At 37.3% G+C, this 18,772-nt stretch overlaps 1 protein-coding gene across 2 annotated transcripts in view; it reads right to left on the bottom strand.

Moving 5' to 3' along the window:
• The window catches only part of LOC107689079 (serine/threonine-protein kinase tousled-like 2), a 22,056-nt gene extending 3,592 nt beyond the window's left edge, over window positions 1-18,464 (bottom strand). The window contains exons 1-19 of one of the 2 annotated variants that reach the window (XM_016486982.1): window positions 17,850-18,464; window positions 16,884-16,966; window positions 13,106-13,177; window positions 10,511-10,577; window positions 10,333-10,376; window positions 10,106-10,204; window positions 8,232-8,339; window positions 8,054-8,146; window positions 7,484-7,594; window positions 7,181-7,317; window positions 3,884-4,036; window positions 3,735-3,801; window positions 3,517-3,614; window positions 3,287-3,368; window positions 2,887-2,978; window positions 2,011-2,100; window positions 1,659-1,828; window positions 1,403-1,538; window positions 1,113-1,224 (exon numbers count right to left, since the gene is read on the bottom strand). In XM_016486982.1, coding sequence (XP_016342468.1) covers window positions 1,113-1,224; window positions 1,403-1,538; window positions 1,659-1,828; window positions 2,011-2,100; window positions 2,887-2,978; window positions 3,287-3,368; window positions 3,517-3,614; window positions 3,735-3,801; window positions 3,884-4,036; window positions 7,181-7,317; window positions 7,484-7,594; window positions 8,054-8,146; window positions 8,232-8,339; window positions 10,106-10,204; window positions 10,333-10,376; window positions 10,511-10,577; window positions 13,106-13,177; window positions 16,884-16,964 — 1,812 coding nt within the window. In that variant the 5' untranslated portion in view covers window positions 16,965-16,966; window positions 17,850-18,464. The remainder of the gene's footprint in view (window positions 1-1,112; window positions 1,225-1,402; window positions 1,539-1,658; window positions 1,829-2,010; window positions 2,101-2,886; window positions 2,979-3,286; window positions 3,369-3,516; window positions 3,615-3,734; window positions 3,802-3,883; window positions 4,037-7,180; window positions 7,318-7,483; window positions 7,595-8,053; window positions 8,147-8,231; window positions 8,340-10,105; window positions 10,205-10,332; window positions 10,377-10,510; window positions 10,578-13,105; window positions 13,178-16,883; window positions 16,967-17,849) is intronic. The other variant, XM_016486983.1, reaches the window with a different exon arrangement.
• Window positions 18,465-18,772: the final 308 nt, after the last annotated feature.

The following is an 18,772-nucleotide window of genomic DNA, read 5'->3' as shown; positions in this document are numbered from 1 at the left end:
TGGTAAGGGACGTAACATTTCCGTCACACGCTTGAGGAATTCGGCCAATCACAACGCACTGGATAGCTGGCCAATCAGAGCACACCTCGCTTTTCAGACTGATGAGCTTTGTAAAAATCGACGTTCAGAAAGGCGGGGCACAGTTTGTGGAAAATAATGTGCTTTTTGAACCTTAAACCGCATAAACACATTTCATTACACCAAATACACAAAATAATGTTTTTAGCAACATCATATGACCCCTTTAAACAACTGGGGAGGATTTATAATTTATAGTCAAATGTGGAAGAGAAAAGAAATCTAAAAAGTTCTAACACTCTAGAGATTTGCTCATGGGGCAATGTATATAGGAGTGATGGGACCCCAGTAACCCTTGTTTCATGATACTTCAACAATCCTGAAACTAAACCTCTAATGTTAGTGCTACCACTAACGAAAAAAAAGAATGTGTTATTATTAATTATGTCACAAAACTTCTGCTAACAGTTATGAAGCTTATTTCATTGCTTTAGTTTAGAGTTTAAATAAAGCATCAGTGAAGCTCACAGTATGCAGCACAGCATACATCTCTTCGGTTGTCCAAGATGTTGCAGTTTGTCATTTATTTATGCAATAATTGCTTTCTACAGAAAAAAGACAGGTGAAAAAAAAAAAAAAAAAAAAAAAAAGATGAGGAAAGAAAGGTACCAACAACTCAGTGGACAGTGACTACACAGCCACTGTTAGAAAAAGTACAGGAGCATCTCAATAAATTAGAATGTCATGGAAAAGTTCATTTATTTCACTTCCCCATGATTGTGTAGCCTAGTGAACCAAACTGAGAGACCATTTTGAAGGCTCGGGAAACCTTTGCAGGTGTTTTGAGTTGATTAGCTGATTGGCATGTCACCATATTCTAGTTTGTTTAGATAGTGAATTGGTGGGTTTTTGTTAAATGTGAGCCAAAATCATCACAATTAAAAGAACCAAAGACTTAAACTACTTCAAACTGTGTGCATTGAATTTATTTAATACACGAGTTTCACAATTTGAGTTGAATTACTGAAATGAACTTTTCCATGACATTCTAATTTATTGAGATGCACCTGTATGCGTGTACGTGTATCTTTTACCTTCTTCCCATAGAGGCACTGGTAAAAGATGACTCCAACGGACCAAACGTCCACTTTGTTGGAGATCTTAGGTGGCTCTTTTCCAACCACAAAGCATTCTGGGGGAAGATACCTGGAGCACAATAAGGCAAGAGATTTGCATTTGGGGCTCAGCTGTATGTCCAAACATTCAGACCATAAACTACATAACACTTCCTTAAAACAAGAGTCAGTTTTGTGTTGAGAGAGATTTCAGTTCATTTGATCAAATTCAAGTAGTATAGAAATCCCAGTCGTAGCAGACCACTCACCAGTACGTCCCCGCCCCCTGTGATGTCAGCTCCATGCCATCTACCCCGTAGTTGTCGTCGTCCATGATCTTGGACAGCCCGAAGTCTGTGATTTTTATTTCTCCACATGCTGTGCCATTCACCAGCAGGATGTTACCTAGCCAAACACAAGGATCAGTGTTCAACAGTCTCATCTTGCACCCCTTTTTATTAAAATGGTGCAAATTCTCATGCTTGGCCCGGTACAGAAGAGTTGACTGGTCTGTGCATGTCACACCTGGTTTGAGGTCGTAATGGATGATTGGCGGGCGGATCTCATTTAAGTACTTGAGGGCATTGACGACCTGCATTATGATGGATCGGGCCTCTTTCTCTGACATTAGCTTGTGCTGCTTCAGGTAGAAATCCAGATCGTTCCCCTCACAGTATTCCAGAACAGTGCAGAATCTAGAAACAATCCCACATAAAACAAGGCCTCTTTCATCTCTCCACTTTAAGGAGTGAAATGTTGATTGCAAAACGGTCAAATTAACAACACAAAATTAGTGAAAATGACTGAAAGCTTGAAATAGGCTTCAAATCATTTGTAAACTGTTCACATTTCAACAAGACAAGAGCAAGTTACTCACGAGTCGGTATCCAGGGAGAAGTAGTCATACAGTTTGACTATTCTAGGATGGTCCAACTCCTTATGGATCCTATATTCTCGACAGGCATGCCTATAAAGCATTTCATGACCAACAATCTTAATTCAACAAGCAGTTCAAAAAATAGCACTGAATTAACTTTTCACTGACAGAAGACTTTAAATAGGTTTGAATAAAATAATGGATCATATGTAAATCTTCAAACATAATAAGAACAAGAATATAATTATATAAGGTCTGACCAATTTCGGTCAAAGTTCCTACATAAAGCTCACAAAATCAACCACAAGCCTTGAGCTATTGTCTGAAAGAAAAGGAAGAGTTGTTCTTATCAGAGCAAATGAATGTTAATTGTAAAATACAGCAGTCCTGACGACACCATTTAACACTCCACCCAGTTCCTTTCAATCTGTAGTCAAACCCAGATATCAAGGGCCTCATGTATAAAAAGTGCAGAACAATTCAGGGTTTATAAAGGCAAAAACTGACGTGAAAATATTAGGCGTACACCAAATGAAAAGCATTTTGCACTCGCATATACCAGAGATTAATCCAATATTGTTTATTGAAATTTAAAGGTAAATACACAATCCCAATTTGCATTAAAATTATCATATGTGCAAATGAGCAAGTGCTCTGTCATAATTACGCCATTTAGATATTTTATAAACTGTTCACATAAACATCTTGGAAACTGACATACATTTACAATAAGGATCATTATAAGCACATCTTTATGAATGAGGCCCCAGATTTCCACAGTCTGGTTCAGGAAGAATAGTGCGTTCTGGGAAACCAACCACAATTAAAATGTGCATTAGCTTTTAAGAAACAAGGTTGGAAAAGGTTTGCGCTCACTTGTGATAGTTCTCTTTCTTCTCATCTCTCCAGTTCTTATTAAGCTGGTGAATCTTCACAGCCACGTACCTCTGCTCCGTCAAATCAAAGGCCTGGAGAAACAGAAAAGAACAGGAAGAAAAAGTCAGACTTGAAATAGCAGCAACAATTAATCTAGCAAATGCCTCAGAATGGTTGATTTTTGATTAGTGAAGATGACTAATTTATCTAATTTTCTTTCTTCTGTTTTCAGTTTATTAAGCTCCCTCCAGCTGATTTCGAAAAAGAATGCATCCCATGTGAACGTCCCATGATTTTACAGGTCTTGCAGTCAACCCACAGACTACTTGATTATGAAAATATGTAGATTTGTACATCCCTCAACCCAAACACGCATTCTTTCCGATCACAGATCTGTTACCTTGTAGACCTCACTGAAGCCTCCTCTACCCAGCAGATGCAAGAGCAGGTAACGGTCATTTAGCGTGGGATGATCTTTAAACCTGACAATCAGAGAGACAATTGCATGATAATTTAAATCCGCCATAGACATGTTTAAACTCTGAAAATTCTCAAAAGCGCTCTAAAAAATAAACTCTGTGCTGAAACCAAAATGGCACAAGTGTGGAAATAAACTTTGAAAGTGCATACTGGGAGTTATCTTCATTGTGGATTCTTTTGAGCTCTCGGATGTGAAGATTACGCACACGCTCCAACCGTTCCAGCTCTACTTGAATCTCTGCTTCCTCCTGACACACACACACACACACACACACACACACACACACAAACACCAAAACATTAAGACTCGTCTCCATGACAACACAAATTTAACCACACCTGTAATATGAATGTGATGATATGAATACCTTCTTCAGGTGTCCAAGTCTCAGTTTGAAAATTTCTTCTTGCTCATGGTATTCTGCTAAAGATAACCTGAGGACATAAATTATGACAAAAGCCAATTAAGTGGAATTTCTTAAACAACTCAAAAGCCTGACATGCCAAAAAAACTTACATCTCGTTCTCAGTGCCATTGCTCTTGCTCTTGCGTTTGTTGGGTTCTAGGTTGGGAGGAGGAGTCTGACTGGCATTGGGTGGTTTTTTCTTCATCAGCAGTTTCCTCTGCCTTTCTATGTCCTCTCTCTGCCCATTGACTCTCTCCTGTTGTCTATACAAAGACAAAGTCATTTTTATTTTACATAACACGTTTCCTACTTTTTCTTTTCATTTTGTTTCAAAGTTTTGTCATTCATAAAGTTCAACATTCTCTGTGCATGTTTGTTTTTTAAATACTTTAATACTTTCATATACCAATAAAGGCCCGTTCACACAAAGATGAATGTCTGGCAAGTTAAACACTTCAACTGGAATGAATGGGTGTTAATGTGTCTGTTCAGACTGGCACAAACATTCGCACGCCGTAAATGCCACAGATTTTTATTTATTTATTTTTTTAATGGCGAGGTGTTCCAATCTCTTTTCCATCACACTGTGAATAAAGCTGGCCAACTAATAAGATTCATGCTTTTGTTCATGCCCAGAGCTGCCACTGCAGTTACATAAAACTATGACTTGGTGGTACTCATAAACAGAGCTAAGTGAAAGAAAAAAGCAGAGGAAGGATCCGTAACAGGCTATCTTGTCTTTGCACTGCTGTTGGTGTTGTTTGATAAACACCACAGAGAATACAAATATCTGAACGACTGTATGAAAACATGTCAATTCTGTTTGACTGCCTCTCTTCTCTGCTATAAGCAGATGTCAGAACAGGAAAGTTGTGCAGTGATTTGTGTATCGGTGTATTTCTACTTTTCTATAAGCATCACAGATTGTCAGAGAGTGAAATTGCATTTTCATTCAGCCAGTCTGCTGATTTTTTTTAAATCACATGCGAAAATAATATTGAATTTTCATTCCAAAATCAGTGCAAAACATCTGGGGAAAAAATAAATAAATATGGGGCTGGTGATAATCCAAACATACAAAAGAAAATTACATTATATAATATATATATATATATATATATATAGTTTAAAACAAACATTTAAAATGTTTATAATTTTACCTAACATTTCTGACTTTTTTTTATTATTTGAACAGCCATGTATATTGTAGTAAAAAACAAAAATTTTAAATAGTTTTTTTTTTATCTGCTCAGTTTTTTTCTAGACAAAATCTAGACAAAACACGGGGGCCACTTTTTTAGTTGACTATAAGCATTTACTTTGATTCTGAAACAAATCTCTCCATCACACATTTCTGGTACTGAATGCACCATTCAACTGCATCCTGGAGGTCTTGTCAGGGGACTAGACATAATTAATAGATAAACATGTACAGTTACATTCAGATGTTACTTGAGGTAGTCCTGGGGTAATTTACTCAATCGACTGTTTGCCAGCAGCAGAGCAAGTGCTGGCAGGTTTAGGTGGTCTATTGTAGTTGGCCTCAAGTGTGTGTATTTTGGTTTAAGAGGATTGGTTTCACCTTCTTCTGTAAGAAAACATCACTTAACCTGGTTTTGAAAGGACAGTGTTTACCAAGTAGTTTTTTTAACACTTTAACACCATGTCAGCTTCCACTGCTATTTTCACGGTGAAAAAAGTTAAAATACAAAAAAAAGGTACCCATGTAAGGTTTGTAAAATCTATTTTCCATTTAAAAAAATCTTGTGTGTATTAGGTATGGGAAGATTCCCCGATTCGCTCGGTGCATCGGCATAAAGTTAACGATGCGATGCATCGGTTTAAAAAGTGTGCATCGGCTACAAGTTGTCATTTATATCGCGATGCATCGTTTCTAACATATTTGCATCGGTAAAAAGCGATTCATTTATATATAATTACTAGTGGATGCGCTATACTTTTATTATTTAGAAAGTGACCAATATTTTATATGTAGATTGATTTCTCTCTAAACTGTTTCTCAAGCACGCGCTCTCATCACCGCTGCTGCTGCGTGAATATGATGAATCACAACACCATGGAGACCCGAGGAAAAACTGGGATTAAAGTCCAAAACCTGACTTGAAATAACCTAACAAATCAATCGGGGCTAAAGCGGTTCCATTAACGACAAATTAAATTCACACAATCTCACTAATTTGTGCACGCTTATTCTTAAGCAGACCTTAATGTCGATCATGGATCAAATCAATCCCCCATTGCAAACAGCGAATATATCTGTGCTGTTTAATGCATTTGAGACGTTGCGTTTTCCTCAGTGCATAACTGACATGTCACAGGTATATTTTTCATCTGTAAATGTTAGAAAGTCATGCAAACATATCCAGTTTGCTGTCAGGAGTGGGCGAGGCGAGAGCAACGAGCGCATCTGCGCGCTAAACAGACTGAGCGCAATCGAATAGGAGGGCAATATTTCTGAGTAAAATATACATTTTGCTAAAAACTTTGTTGTCATTTTCTTTATTATTTATTTTCATTTTTAATTCAGTGATTTTAACTTTTAATTTAGTTATTTTAATGCTTTACAGAGCAATTTTAGATTGTAAAGTTCTAATGTTTTGCAAACTATAAAAGGTACAGCTGTCATAAAACCAGACAGAAAGGCTGTATTGCTAGAAACTGTAAAAAAAAAATAAAATAAAAAAGTCAAATAATAGTATGAGACAGTGGTAATATCATTATGTTCCTATTGGTTAGTAGAGGAGCTCAGCTTAGCCTGACAGTTAGCTTGCTTTAGACCAGGTTAGTTTCCCAGCATAAGTTGCCACAGTGACTAAGTTTGATCTAGGCCTATGTTAAATTTGCTTTATGGAACCAAATCATTTGACAATGAGTCAGACTTAATGAAATAAGCCTGGCTTATTTGGTTAACTTGTTTTATAAAACAGGCCTCGAGGCATTAAAAGTGATCATATTTTCTCCATTGCATCATATTGCATTGAATCGCATTGTTTTGAATCGAAATCGGATCGCACTGCATCGTAATAGGGGTGAATCGTATCTCATTGGTAGCTGCTTCATATGTATCTTTAATGTATCGTAGGCTATGCATTGAGATGCGTATCGTATTGGCCTGAGTCATGAGATGCACATCCCTTGTGTGTATCAAGTCCATGTTAGAAGGCTCTGAAGGTCTGAGCACATGTGAGCACCCAGCAAGATGCTGAAAGCAGCACATTCATTCATCATCAAACCTGAACACAGTCCTAAATAAGCTTTTAATGACTAGCTCTCCACACGCACATAAGTGGAGTGAAACGGACCATATTCTCTCAGCACGTGTGAGTGTATGCGACATCTGACTAGGCTCTGAAGTTTGAGAGAGTGTGCATGTGCAACTCACGTACTTGACTAGATTCTGAAAAGCATAGCCATCTGTCCACTGCTCGGTAAATGAGGCTCCATGCCGTACGGTGGTGAAATGGCCCAGACGTAGCCGGTCCTGCATGCTCTTTTCTCTGCATGCAATCTTCTCCTGCTTGGACTGAAAACATTCCCACAATTCAGCAATTACAGAGAACACTACCATGGACATGCAATGCACTGTTTAAACTGGATAAAAACTACACATCCATCATAAAAACGTAAAACATACATACAGAACACCACTACACATTAACCATTGCATATACTATGAACAATACGTTTACCTTTTCAATAAGAAGTTTCTTACTCATGGTAACACATTTATTGAGTCGTTCTTTACATCGTTCCAACATCTTCTGCTGCTCATCGATCTGTCTGCGCAGGTCACAGTTTACCTGCAGCACACAAAAGCCCCAACATAAGCACTGTATTCTCAGCAGTGCAAAACCTGATAGGCCTTATAAACCAGATCTCATTCATGTAAAACATTTGATTGACTCCAAGTGAAAAGATTCATATTACAGTCACAGCTTTGGGCATCAAAGGTTAGAGGTAGGTAATTTTATTTTTTTTTAATGTTCATGAACGAGGTTTCTTATGATCAGCATGTCAGTCTTTAGTGTCACACGAGCCTTCAGAAATCATTCTAATATGTTGATTTGCCACTCAAGAAACATTTCTTATTATTATGAATACTGAAAACAGTTCTACTGCTTAATATGTTTATGGAAACCATGATACATTTTTTCAGAATGCTTAATTGAATAGAAAGTTCAAAAGAACGGCATTTACTTGAACTTTTGATCAGAAGTGTAAACTGAACAGCACCGCTCCGTGTGTGAACAAAGTCGTACCCTAAGCAAGTCGTCAATACGTCCCTCTTTCTTCTCCAGATCCGAGCTCTTACTGCTCTCCAGCGCCGCTAACTTCTCCATTGTCAACTCAGACTGAGAAAGAGCAAATAAAGGTGGATGTCAAAGTGAGGATCTGAAAGTGTCTGCGAAGGTGAGTGTGTTTTTGGTAGTGTGTTACCTGTGTGGCTCGGTGCTGAGTGTGTGTAGAAGCTGGCTTGTGGGAACAGGAGGAGTGGGAGTGGTCTGTGTTTACTGAGCCGATGGAGGAGGGGCTTCCTTGCTGCACCTGTCAATCAAAACCAAAAACAGATTTCCATCAACACAAAATGCAACCAAAAAGGGTCACTGTTAATGAGAGCGCCACTCTGCACTACTCTATAATCATGTTTTTTTATAATAATAATTACTGCTACTATGACAGTATATGAACACAAATATAATTATAACTTCTGTGATTATAATGCTTGTACTGAACTGCTTATACACAGCAATCACTTACGTCATCTTACTCCAAAGCATCAGCTACAGCATGTACAATTTGCAATGTACACTATATTTATCCTTGACCTCTGATCATCCCTAAAATTTTTTTTTTTTTTTTTAAACATTATCTTTAGTTTTTATTGTTGTGGAGTGTTGTTCACTGTTGTTTTCATTGTCCAAAATGCAAGTTGAATGTTTTGTTCTAATGTACATGAATATATGGCTGAAATTACATAACATCAATAGTTCACCCAAAAATGACAATTCTGTCATCATTTACTCATCCTGAAGTCGTTCCAAACCCATGAGACTTAGTTTAATCTTTGAAACCTAAGAGGTTTCTGTCCCTCCATGGAAAGTCCAGGTAACCAAAACTTCATAAAGGTGTCGTAGAACTAATCCGAATAGAGCGATTCAATAGAAGTCTTGTCAAGAGATATGATCACTTTATGCACACCTCATGAACAGATTTAATTTTAGTCTTTTATTTACATCTAAACAATGATTGACACATACACATCACATATTGTGAACACGGAAGCTCAAACATATGTTTCTGTGTTTACCATACGTTTATTTGTAAGTAAATAAACTCTGTTCATCACAAAGCAATCATATCTCTTCACAAGACCTGGATTAAACCACTCAATTCATATGGACCCATTTAACAACACCTTTATGACATTTCAAGTTTTGGTTACGTGGACTTTCAATGGAGGGACAGAAAGCTCTTAGGTTTCATTCAAAATATCTTCATTTGGGTAACACTTTATAATAACTTTCATTTATAAATCATTAACATACATTATATAATGCTAAAGTGGAAACTATTCATCATTTGCAAATGTTTATAAATGTTTACTAATCATTAGTATCTTTATGAGCAGTCATCTCAATGGCAAAAAGTGTCCAGAAAGACCTGAATTTAACAACAAGGTTTGTGTGAAGGGTGGCTGGTTAAGTTTAGCTAAATGCTTGCTAAAGACATAACAGATTGTAATTTTGGTGCACTCAACACTCACATTAGTATACTACCCTTCAGTATATCATTAAACAGGATAACTATTCCTTGAATCATAAATAAACAGGAGAAAACAAATAATTTTTTTAAAGAAAAGCAAGTGTTGTGCATTAACAAAAGCTTTAAATCATTGTATAACATCTGTTAAAATCATTTGTAGATTTTCAATAAGTGCTTGATCATATGGAATTGAAAGTTTAATGACATTTGTAAGCATTCTAACTTACATGAAATAATGATTTATGAACATTATCTAATGTTTAATAAGTTTATTAGCAAACATCAAGCAGCACATTCTCTCACGTTTCTAACTCTCTGAATATATATAAACTAATGATCCATTAAGCATTCTATAATGTTTGTTAATGATTTATTAATGAAAGTTATTATAAAGTGTTACCTTAATTGGGGTTTAGAAGATAAACCAAGGTCTGATGGGTTTGGAACAACATGACAGTGAGTATATGACACAATTTGGGTGAACTATCCTTTCAATAGTTATATCAACAAGAGCAAACAAGAGGTTTGGCAGTAAGAAAGAAACTCACGGCAGCAGGAGGGTTTGAGAGAGAGTGCTGTGGAGAGGACCGTGCCACTGGAGGAATGCCACGTGCTGGACTGGTACCACTACCACTACCCCCTGCAAACTACGCACAAACAAATGATTTAAACTTTAGAAGTTAAATCAGAGAAAATGAGCATGAAAACAAAACTTAAACCATAATGGGGATCAAATGGTTAGTAATAACCGAATGAATGAACTACATGCGCCTACCTCAAAATAATCACTAATTTTGTGTCCTCTCCCTCCTCCTTTGCCTAGGGGGAAAAAGAAAAAAAAATTAGAGCCATAGTCATTATAAGAAACAACACTCTAAAAGATGTAACATCCACTTGCTATGAGAATCAGTGCATTCAGCATCAACCACATCAACAGCATTACTCAAACTCACCCTGGTTGTCAAAAGGGTCTCCTTTCCTTTTACGTGTTCTCTGGTCATTAGATTTCTTCTCTGGGGTCTGAGTAGGAAGAGAGAGGGAGGGATAGAAAGAGAAAGTGAGACAGAATTTGTAAGCTGCCAGGCGAATGCAAGAATCCATAACATCACCTCATTCCACAACCCCATTCATTCCAGAAGTTTCCATTGAAATGTGAGAGGCTACAAGCTCATACAACCTGAAAGACTGGACATCAACATCCAACTACAGCAGAGACACAACAATCTCTGCATGTCTGCCTGTTTTTAAATAAGCTGCATCTGTTTGCAATGTCTAGTAATGCTGTTTCTAAACAACATGGTTTAGTGTTCTTCATATTCTTTTTCATTTCATTAGGTCTAAAAATTAAAAGGACTTTTCATAACTGTCATTTACACCAAGGACGACATCTACATGGTTTTAATAATCTAATTCTAATTCTATGAGCATAGGTAAGTCCACATCACAGCTATAATGACATAAGACGCAGAAAAACAACATTGGAGGAATCATTTTTAGGACTTCCAGCTGATGAGTGATTAAAAAAATAAAAAAAAAACGACAGCCAATCAGAATTCATCTAACTAAAAGAGCTTGAGGATTTAAAGCGACAGGCAACACAACTGCAGCATGCGCTAATAATAACCAGAGCATTATTGTCTGCTGGTGAGGACATTATTGTTATTGTTTTGTAGATATATTTATAATTATTTTTCTTGGCGTAAAGAAGCCTTTAGTCTTGCTTACTGATGTTACATGTTACAACTCTAATGTGGACAACAATAATCAGTTCTTTGCTTCGTGTTAAAAATACAGTCATTCATAAATGAGAAAAATGTAAATGCTGTGGTTCTTTCTGTTTGACCATCATGATTAGAGGTTGACTGATGAATCGGTTTTGCCGATTTAATCGACACTAAAAAAAAAAAAAAAAAAAAAAACGACAGCCAATCAGAATTCATCTAACTAAAATAGCTTGAGGATTTAAAGCGACAGGCAACACAACTGCAGCATGCGCTAATAATAACCAGAGCATTATTGTCTGCTGGTGAGGACATTATTGTTATTGTTTTGTAGATATATTTATAATTATTTTTCTTGGCGTAAAGAAGCCTTTAGTCTTGCTTACTGATGTTACATGTTACAACTCTAATGTGGACAACAATAATCAGTTCTTTGCTTCGTGTTAAAAATACAGTCATTCATAAATGAGAAAAATGTAAATGCTGTGGTTCTTTCTGTTTGACCATCATGATTAGAGGTTGACTGATGAATCGGTTTTGCCGATTTAATCGACACCGATAGTTTATTGCTGGAACTATCGGCAAAAATCCATACAGATAGTTTTCCGGGTTGTGTCCGTTGCTGGAGTGGCTAAGAAGGCTCCGCTGTCATTATACAGTACGAGAGTGGCCTCTAGAGGCAAAATCACTGACACCACATGTTGTTTGTTTTGACACTGTGCTGCAAAGAGCGGGAAAATTCAGATGGGGATTTAAAACATCGACAACTAAACGGAGTGTATACAGTATACTGCAGTGCACGTTTTCATATCATTACTAAGTAATTAATTTGTTGACTAGATGCTGCATTAGTGGAAAAAGAACAGCAGTATGTTTGCTGTCTATGCTGAGAGGACGCGAACATTAGCAGCACCTCAAATGGTTAAAACCATATATACTGTATGTATAGGTGAATGCCTCATTCGACAGCTCCATCTTGCAACGGTCAACTTGACGTGATTTACCATAATAATCAATGAATATTCGAAGATGCCACAATCCTGCACAGCCGATGGTTGTAAAACCTGCCGAGATTTAAATTCCTGAAAAAACGGGATAACCTTTCACAGGTGAGAATGCGAGAGAAGGGCGGAACCATAGATATGTAAGGATTGTGGCATCTTCAAATATTAATTGATTATTATGGTAAATGACATCAAGTTGACCTTTCCAATATGGCTGACGGCTTACGTATAGCGGTCCATAGAAACAATCGCTAATGAGGCATCTACGTATTCACATCTATGGTTAAAACAATGTGGCCAAAACACATGCAAGTCTGACCCAAATGCTTAATGTCACAGCGGTCCATAGAAACAATCGCTAATGAGGCATCTACGTATTCACATCTATGGTTAAAACAATGTGGCAAAATCATGATTGTTACCATCTATTTGCATTACTTTATATACAGCTGGTCACATTAATGCATTTGTTAGCTAGCAAAGTTACAGATTTAAAGCTGTGACTTGAGAAAGCACAGAAGTAAAGGATTACAGATGTGCGTTTCACTGATTAACAAAATCCAGATGCCAAATATTAAAGAAAGGAGCAACTAAATCCAGAAGTCGAAAAACAAAAGAAACAAAGTCTTTCCAACCAGATGCCCTGGGCGATATCATTGGGTGAAATAAAACATGGCGCCAACTACAACATTTGAACACCAAGCTAGACCTCCCTGACTGTCAACATGAAACACATCAGTTGACAATTGCATCACCCGCTCCAAACAGAAACAGAGATACTTTAGTGACTGAACAACTGTTTGAGCTTCAGATGTGTACTAACCTCCAGCTCTTTGTCACTGAGGGAGCCCACGCTACATAAGCTCTGGTTAGACGACTCGTTGTGTCCAGAACCCTGCAGAGAGGAAGACAACAGAGAACAGGATTTGCATTTCCTAATGGAAAGATCAGTGCTAGTAAGGCAGGAAAAACAGCAGCAAAATGTTCAAGTCTTCAGTTCTGTGAAAATAAAACAAACACATAAAAGCCATTTTGTCGTTATTACAGTTTTTGGTGATTGTGTATGAAGCAGTAAATAGATAAATAATATGTAATAAATAAATGCAATACATGAACTATTCACCTGTGCATGTCATTCCAATTTTTTTAAATTATTTAACACATTTCACTATCCAATTAATTCTGTTTACTTTGGAGATCACCTTGGAAATGACCTTTTCATTATTTAATTTTAGCCATTACTTTTAGCTAATGGATTTTCACCTACAATCAGCACAAAAGAAGTGCACAGATTGTGACTTTCCCCTGATCAATGTGAGTGCCTTAAACTTGATGTCTGTCTCTTTTCCCTATTTCAAACACTAATTCCTTCCTAATTCTGCCTCTAATTCTCTCTCCTCTTTGTACGTTGACCTACAGGTAAATTAATTATCTAAAACTGAAAAGTTTCATCGTTTGGCTGAAGAAATTAACAAAAAAAATAAATACCCACAAAATTAGCTCTAGTTCTGTGAGAAAAGGTTGCATATGTGCGCAGAGTGGTTTTTGAATCATCTCTATGCATGTTTAAAATGCATGTTATTAATAAGCGTATTTGAGTTACTAAAGGCTCGTGTAAATAAAGCCTTCCTGCTCTGAACTAAACATGCAATATGAGAGAGAGAGCGCGAGAGATATATATATATATATGCTGGTCATTCTGGTCAGTTCAGGTTAAAACCCTCCACAATCCAATAACACAACGATAAACACCACCCGTGCTGTGCACCTACTGACGGTTCTTTCAATCAGTTCAGTTGTTGAAATTTCTCTGACTAAACCAAACAGATGCAGAGTAAAAGGTCCTTCTAAAAACCTCCAGTGTTGCCCAGTCAGTGAAGTGGACTCTCGTGATCATGGCAGTGGCCAAACAACATCTTCTACCACTGAAAAACTGACAAATCATTGTCCTTGCGCTCAGAACTGATCCAAAACTTTTCCTCAAAGACACATATTGCAAATGCTGACAGATATTCAAGGTCTTTCTGGGGTTCTCCAACACTTAAATGACTTATCCAACAGGAAAACTGAGACACACACGTTCATCACTGAGACGTCTATTCGATGTGAATGTTCTAATCTGGACACTGCATTTTTTTTTTAGAGCATTTAAAAATAATTTTGTGCTTGCACACAACAGATGCACCGAAATTTTGGCAACCAAAAATATTCTGTCATAAAAATGATAAAAAAAATAATTTTTGGTTTCAGCTAAAGTAGTTTTCAAGAGACGAAACTGACTGAAACCGTAGGCATGTATACATGCACCAATTTTTGTCAATTTGAATGAATCCATTTCAGATTCTGAAAGTTCTGTTTATATAAACCATGAACTTTGCAATTTGAATCATCATCGAATCATTTGTTTTAGGGCTGGGTAAAAAATATCGATATCTCGATATTAATCGATTCTCATTTTTACGGAACGATATCGATTCTTAAATCCCAGGAATCTATTAGTCTAACGTTCGCCTGTTTTCAGTTAATGGACGGAACATTGAAGGGCACTTTCCATCCAAAATATCGCAATAAGCATTGTGCTTTGGTACTTTTAATATGAAACAAAGTCTCAGATTTCAAATTCTGTCCATTGTATTGCAGTATTCAAACAATAAATGCCGTTTTGGCGCCGTTTAATGTGGAGTGACAGATCGCTGTAGTGCCTCAGATCAACAGACACAGCAGCATGAGGCGCACGTGAACTGATCATCTCCTCCACATTAATACCAGTTTCAGCACAAAATAAACGACTAAACATCCGAAGGTAAGTTAAAAGAAAGAGTACAACTTTACAATCTGTATCCTGTCTCATGTAATCGCTCAATCAGTGTTTCCTCCGTGCAAAGACATCAATATAACGGCTTGTAAACAAGGTCACGTAACGTCACATTTACCTCAGAAAAACAGTTAAAAGAAAGAGTACAACTTTACAATCTGTATCCTGTCTCATGTAATCGCTCAATCAGTGTTTCCTCCATGCAAAGACATCAATATAACGGCTTGTAAACAAGGTCACGTAACGTCACATTTACCTCAGAAGAACATATTCGGTGACCATAAACTCATTAATCAGATAGAAAAATAAACTGTAGAGAGGGGCATTTTGCTAAATATATGCACCATATAACATATTCATTATACATTTTACTGTTCGTCAATGTTTAATTTGTTCGAATAAATCCATCAAGTTTTTATGACAGCCACCATTACCTTGAGAAAATTTGGCATGTACTGTACCTGATATATCCAAAATAATTCATATTGAATCGAATCGAACTGGTAATCGAATCGAAAGCTTGTGAATGAGAATCGAATCGTGAAATTTGTGTCAAAACCCAGCCCTAATTTGTTTAGATCTGCATTTATGTATTTTGAACAAAATTTCAGAGCAAGTGCCCCAGTCACCACGTTCAGAACTGGAGAAAGCCATCTCTATAACGTCACCAGAGCTACTGTGAGTATAATTATCATTTTTCGCCTTGCCTAAAAGGAAAGCTGACAAATACGTCAGAAAAGTTTTTTTTTTAAGCAAATATTCAGTCTCCTCCACTGACCAGTTCATAAGACGTAAATAAACATGCATTTCTGTACAGTAAGAAGGTAAAAGTAGTACATAATCAAAGATTATTTCAGGTCCACCCCTTTCAATCCGATAGAGACTTCATCCGGACCAAACTCAATCACATTGATTGAGGTGTTTACATTAAGGCTTTTCAATCTGACTGAGCCATCAATCCCAGTACTAACAGATTGTTTGGGTGCGTGGGAATGTAGCTAATGACGTTTATTACCTTTTCTACAATTACAGGTTTTGACTGAGTCAGTGTCTATTTGTCAGCACAATGTGGACAAGCTACAACAGGTAAACATGTTAGCTGTGTGGATGGACTTTAGTGACCCAAAATGAAGTTAGAGTAGCAATAATAACTTTTTTTGGTTGAAAAATATCAATAGGAGGCTTGTTGCCAAAGAACTTTTTGAGTGTTTTTTTTTTTTTTTTTTTGTAGTGATTAATTTAATCTGCTGAGAAAATGACACCCAATTCAATTACCCAGTAACCCAAATGTAATTATCGAAACTTTATTTTAAATTTCGTTTTTTTTTATTAATGATAAATGATCAATTTAATACTGTTTGCAGTCTTTCCATGAAAAATAAATTTTAGTGCATCGTTGTATGGAACGCTACCTTAACCCAACAGTTAAATATCTTTTTTTTTGTCCAAAAAGCTGTCTTTCTTAGACTAATTGTAATGACAAGCATGAGCTTTTTGTGGAAAATTACAGAAACAACAGCTTGATTCAGACAACTGGGCAAAAGCAAGAGTAAAATTTTACTTATCATATAACTTAATTGGGTTACAAGTCCGACTCTCTAACCATTAGGCCACGACTTCCCGTGAAAGCAGGCAGGCCCAAGGCCTAGACAAACACACGAATGAGTGAAGATGTACCGATGGATGAGGTCGACTATGCGGGGGAAAAGGTATGTGCAGGAATTACAGATTATCATGAACAAATAGAAATGGGGGCAGAAATATATCAGTTTGTGACCAGGCAGACCTTGGCTACTCCGACTCCTGTAAAACGGGCCTCCAGCAGCTCCTGCCTGCGAGGATCCAAGCTGTGCAATTCCTCCATCATGGCTGTGAGAGAGAGGAAGAGAGAGTGCATGACATTATGTAGCCATAGTGATGCTGACAGATGGGACAGTAATGTGTGTGACATGTTGAGTCATGTGTCCTCGATACATATTTTCCAGGGCATTCTGAGATTCATGACTCAGCCTCCCAACCACCACTACTCCATCATTAACTCACTCCCACCTAAAGCCATATCCTGTAGATAACTTACAAAAAAAACACCATGATCATGCAAGATCTTCATGTCAATTCATGTCAAACCACATGCAACACGTGGCCTGCAGTGCATTTAACAAAGAAACATTGGTTTTTAATCAATCAGACTTGTTTTCGACCAGGAAACAAATGCAATCAGCACAAAATCATACACTATACTTAATATGATCTGAGAAGGTGGCTGACGAGAAAGAAAAAAAAAATGCACAATGAAACCTGAACAACTCTATATACTTCTTAACTAACCAACCAACCAAACTACACAACATTAGAGCAACCACCGATCTATATTTTAGTTAAATCTCATCCGTTAAACGTCCAACATGATTTAAACACCTAATTCAATGGAATTTGTAACCACTTGTTCCAGCATATTGTATATTATTTCAAGATTACATGATGAATTGGCATGGTTAATAAGTTATCATACTGGCTCCATCATTAGATGTGTACGATTGAATTAAATAACGGATAACTTACAGAAAATAGAAAAACAATAAGGTTTTAAAGGACGAAGAGGTTCGCAAAGGATCAAAACAAAAGAAACTGCATCTAAATACTGTCTCAGTATCTCTTTACCCCTGGGTTTTGCTTCTATTGTCTGTTGTTTCTTCAATGCCCTGCAAATTCTTCTGCTATCCTCCCTAAACCGCCACATTTGTCTTTGTACCTGTATTATCGGGGTCTTTTCACCCTCTTGCCGTTTTATTTGATCTCTTTTCTTCGACCGTTCTCCTCCTCTGGTCTCCCGTCTCAGCCCGACATCTCAGCACTAGGCCTTAGCCGAATCCCCGACCCTCGCCTGCGCTCGGTGTCTGCTGTGTCGCTAGGGGACGCCAGCTCCGCGTCCTACCGTAGTCCGAGGACTGCGAGACCTCCGAGGCCTTGATCTCCGAACCCGCCTTTCTCCACTGGCCTTCTGCGATTTCAATTTTCTACCAGATCTTAGGCATGTGGTACCTCGCTGCAGAGCCACACCTAACGATTTTCCATCCAAAATGACGCGATTCGCTTCGAAGTTAGTTAATCGTTGTCTTGTTTTGAGATATTTTGTTTCTCGTTTGTCTTCGCAGCTCTGGGTTAGCACCGAACCGGGATCAAGTCTTGGAATGAAAAATCGGCTCTTTAAATTCCGTTCCACCCGAACATCTCCTTTTACAAAGATTAGGTGATGTAGATGAAAGAATACTTTTCCCAATCCGATTAGTGAAATCAGAATCGGTTCGGTTCTAATTTTTTGCAATGTAAACAATAATCGGTAAATCTCATATTTTCTCGTGAGATTGTGCAAGACATTTCTACCTTTCAACCACGCCCATTTACATTAGCAAACACTTAATGAAAGAAAAAAAAAATCAATACATTTTTTTCTGTGCTTTTATTATAGGGTTTTAAGCAGTGCACTTGCAGCTTTATACAAAAAAAATAAATAAATAAATATTGCCAACTATACTGTGAAGTTTTTTGCCCAGCTTTTTCAGCCAGAAATTAAGAAATAAGGCTTATACAACCTGAAGTGGAAAAAGGTGTAAAGTTAAAGCTCACTGGACAGTGACTCAAAATGTCCTGTATTATTGTGATCATTTAGAAGAA

This window comes from Sinocyclocheilus anshuiensis, unplaced genomic scaffold (genome assembly GCF_001515605.1).
Source record: "Sinocyclocheilus anshuiensis isolate Anshui unplaced genomic scaffold, SAMN03320099.WGS_v1.1 scaffold653, whole genome shotgun sequence".
Taxonomy (NCBI): Eukaryota; Metazoa; Chordata; class Actinopteri; order Cypriniformes; family Cyprinidae; genus Sinocyclocheilus; species Sinocyclocheilus anshuiensis.
This window is presented reverse-complemented; position numbering and strand designations above follow the sequence as displayed.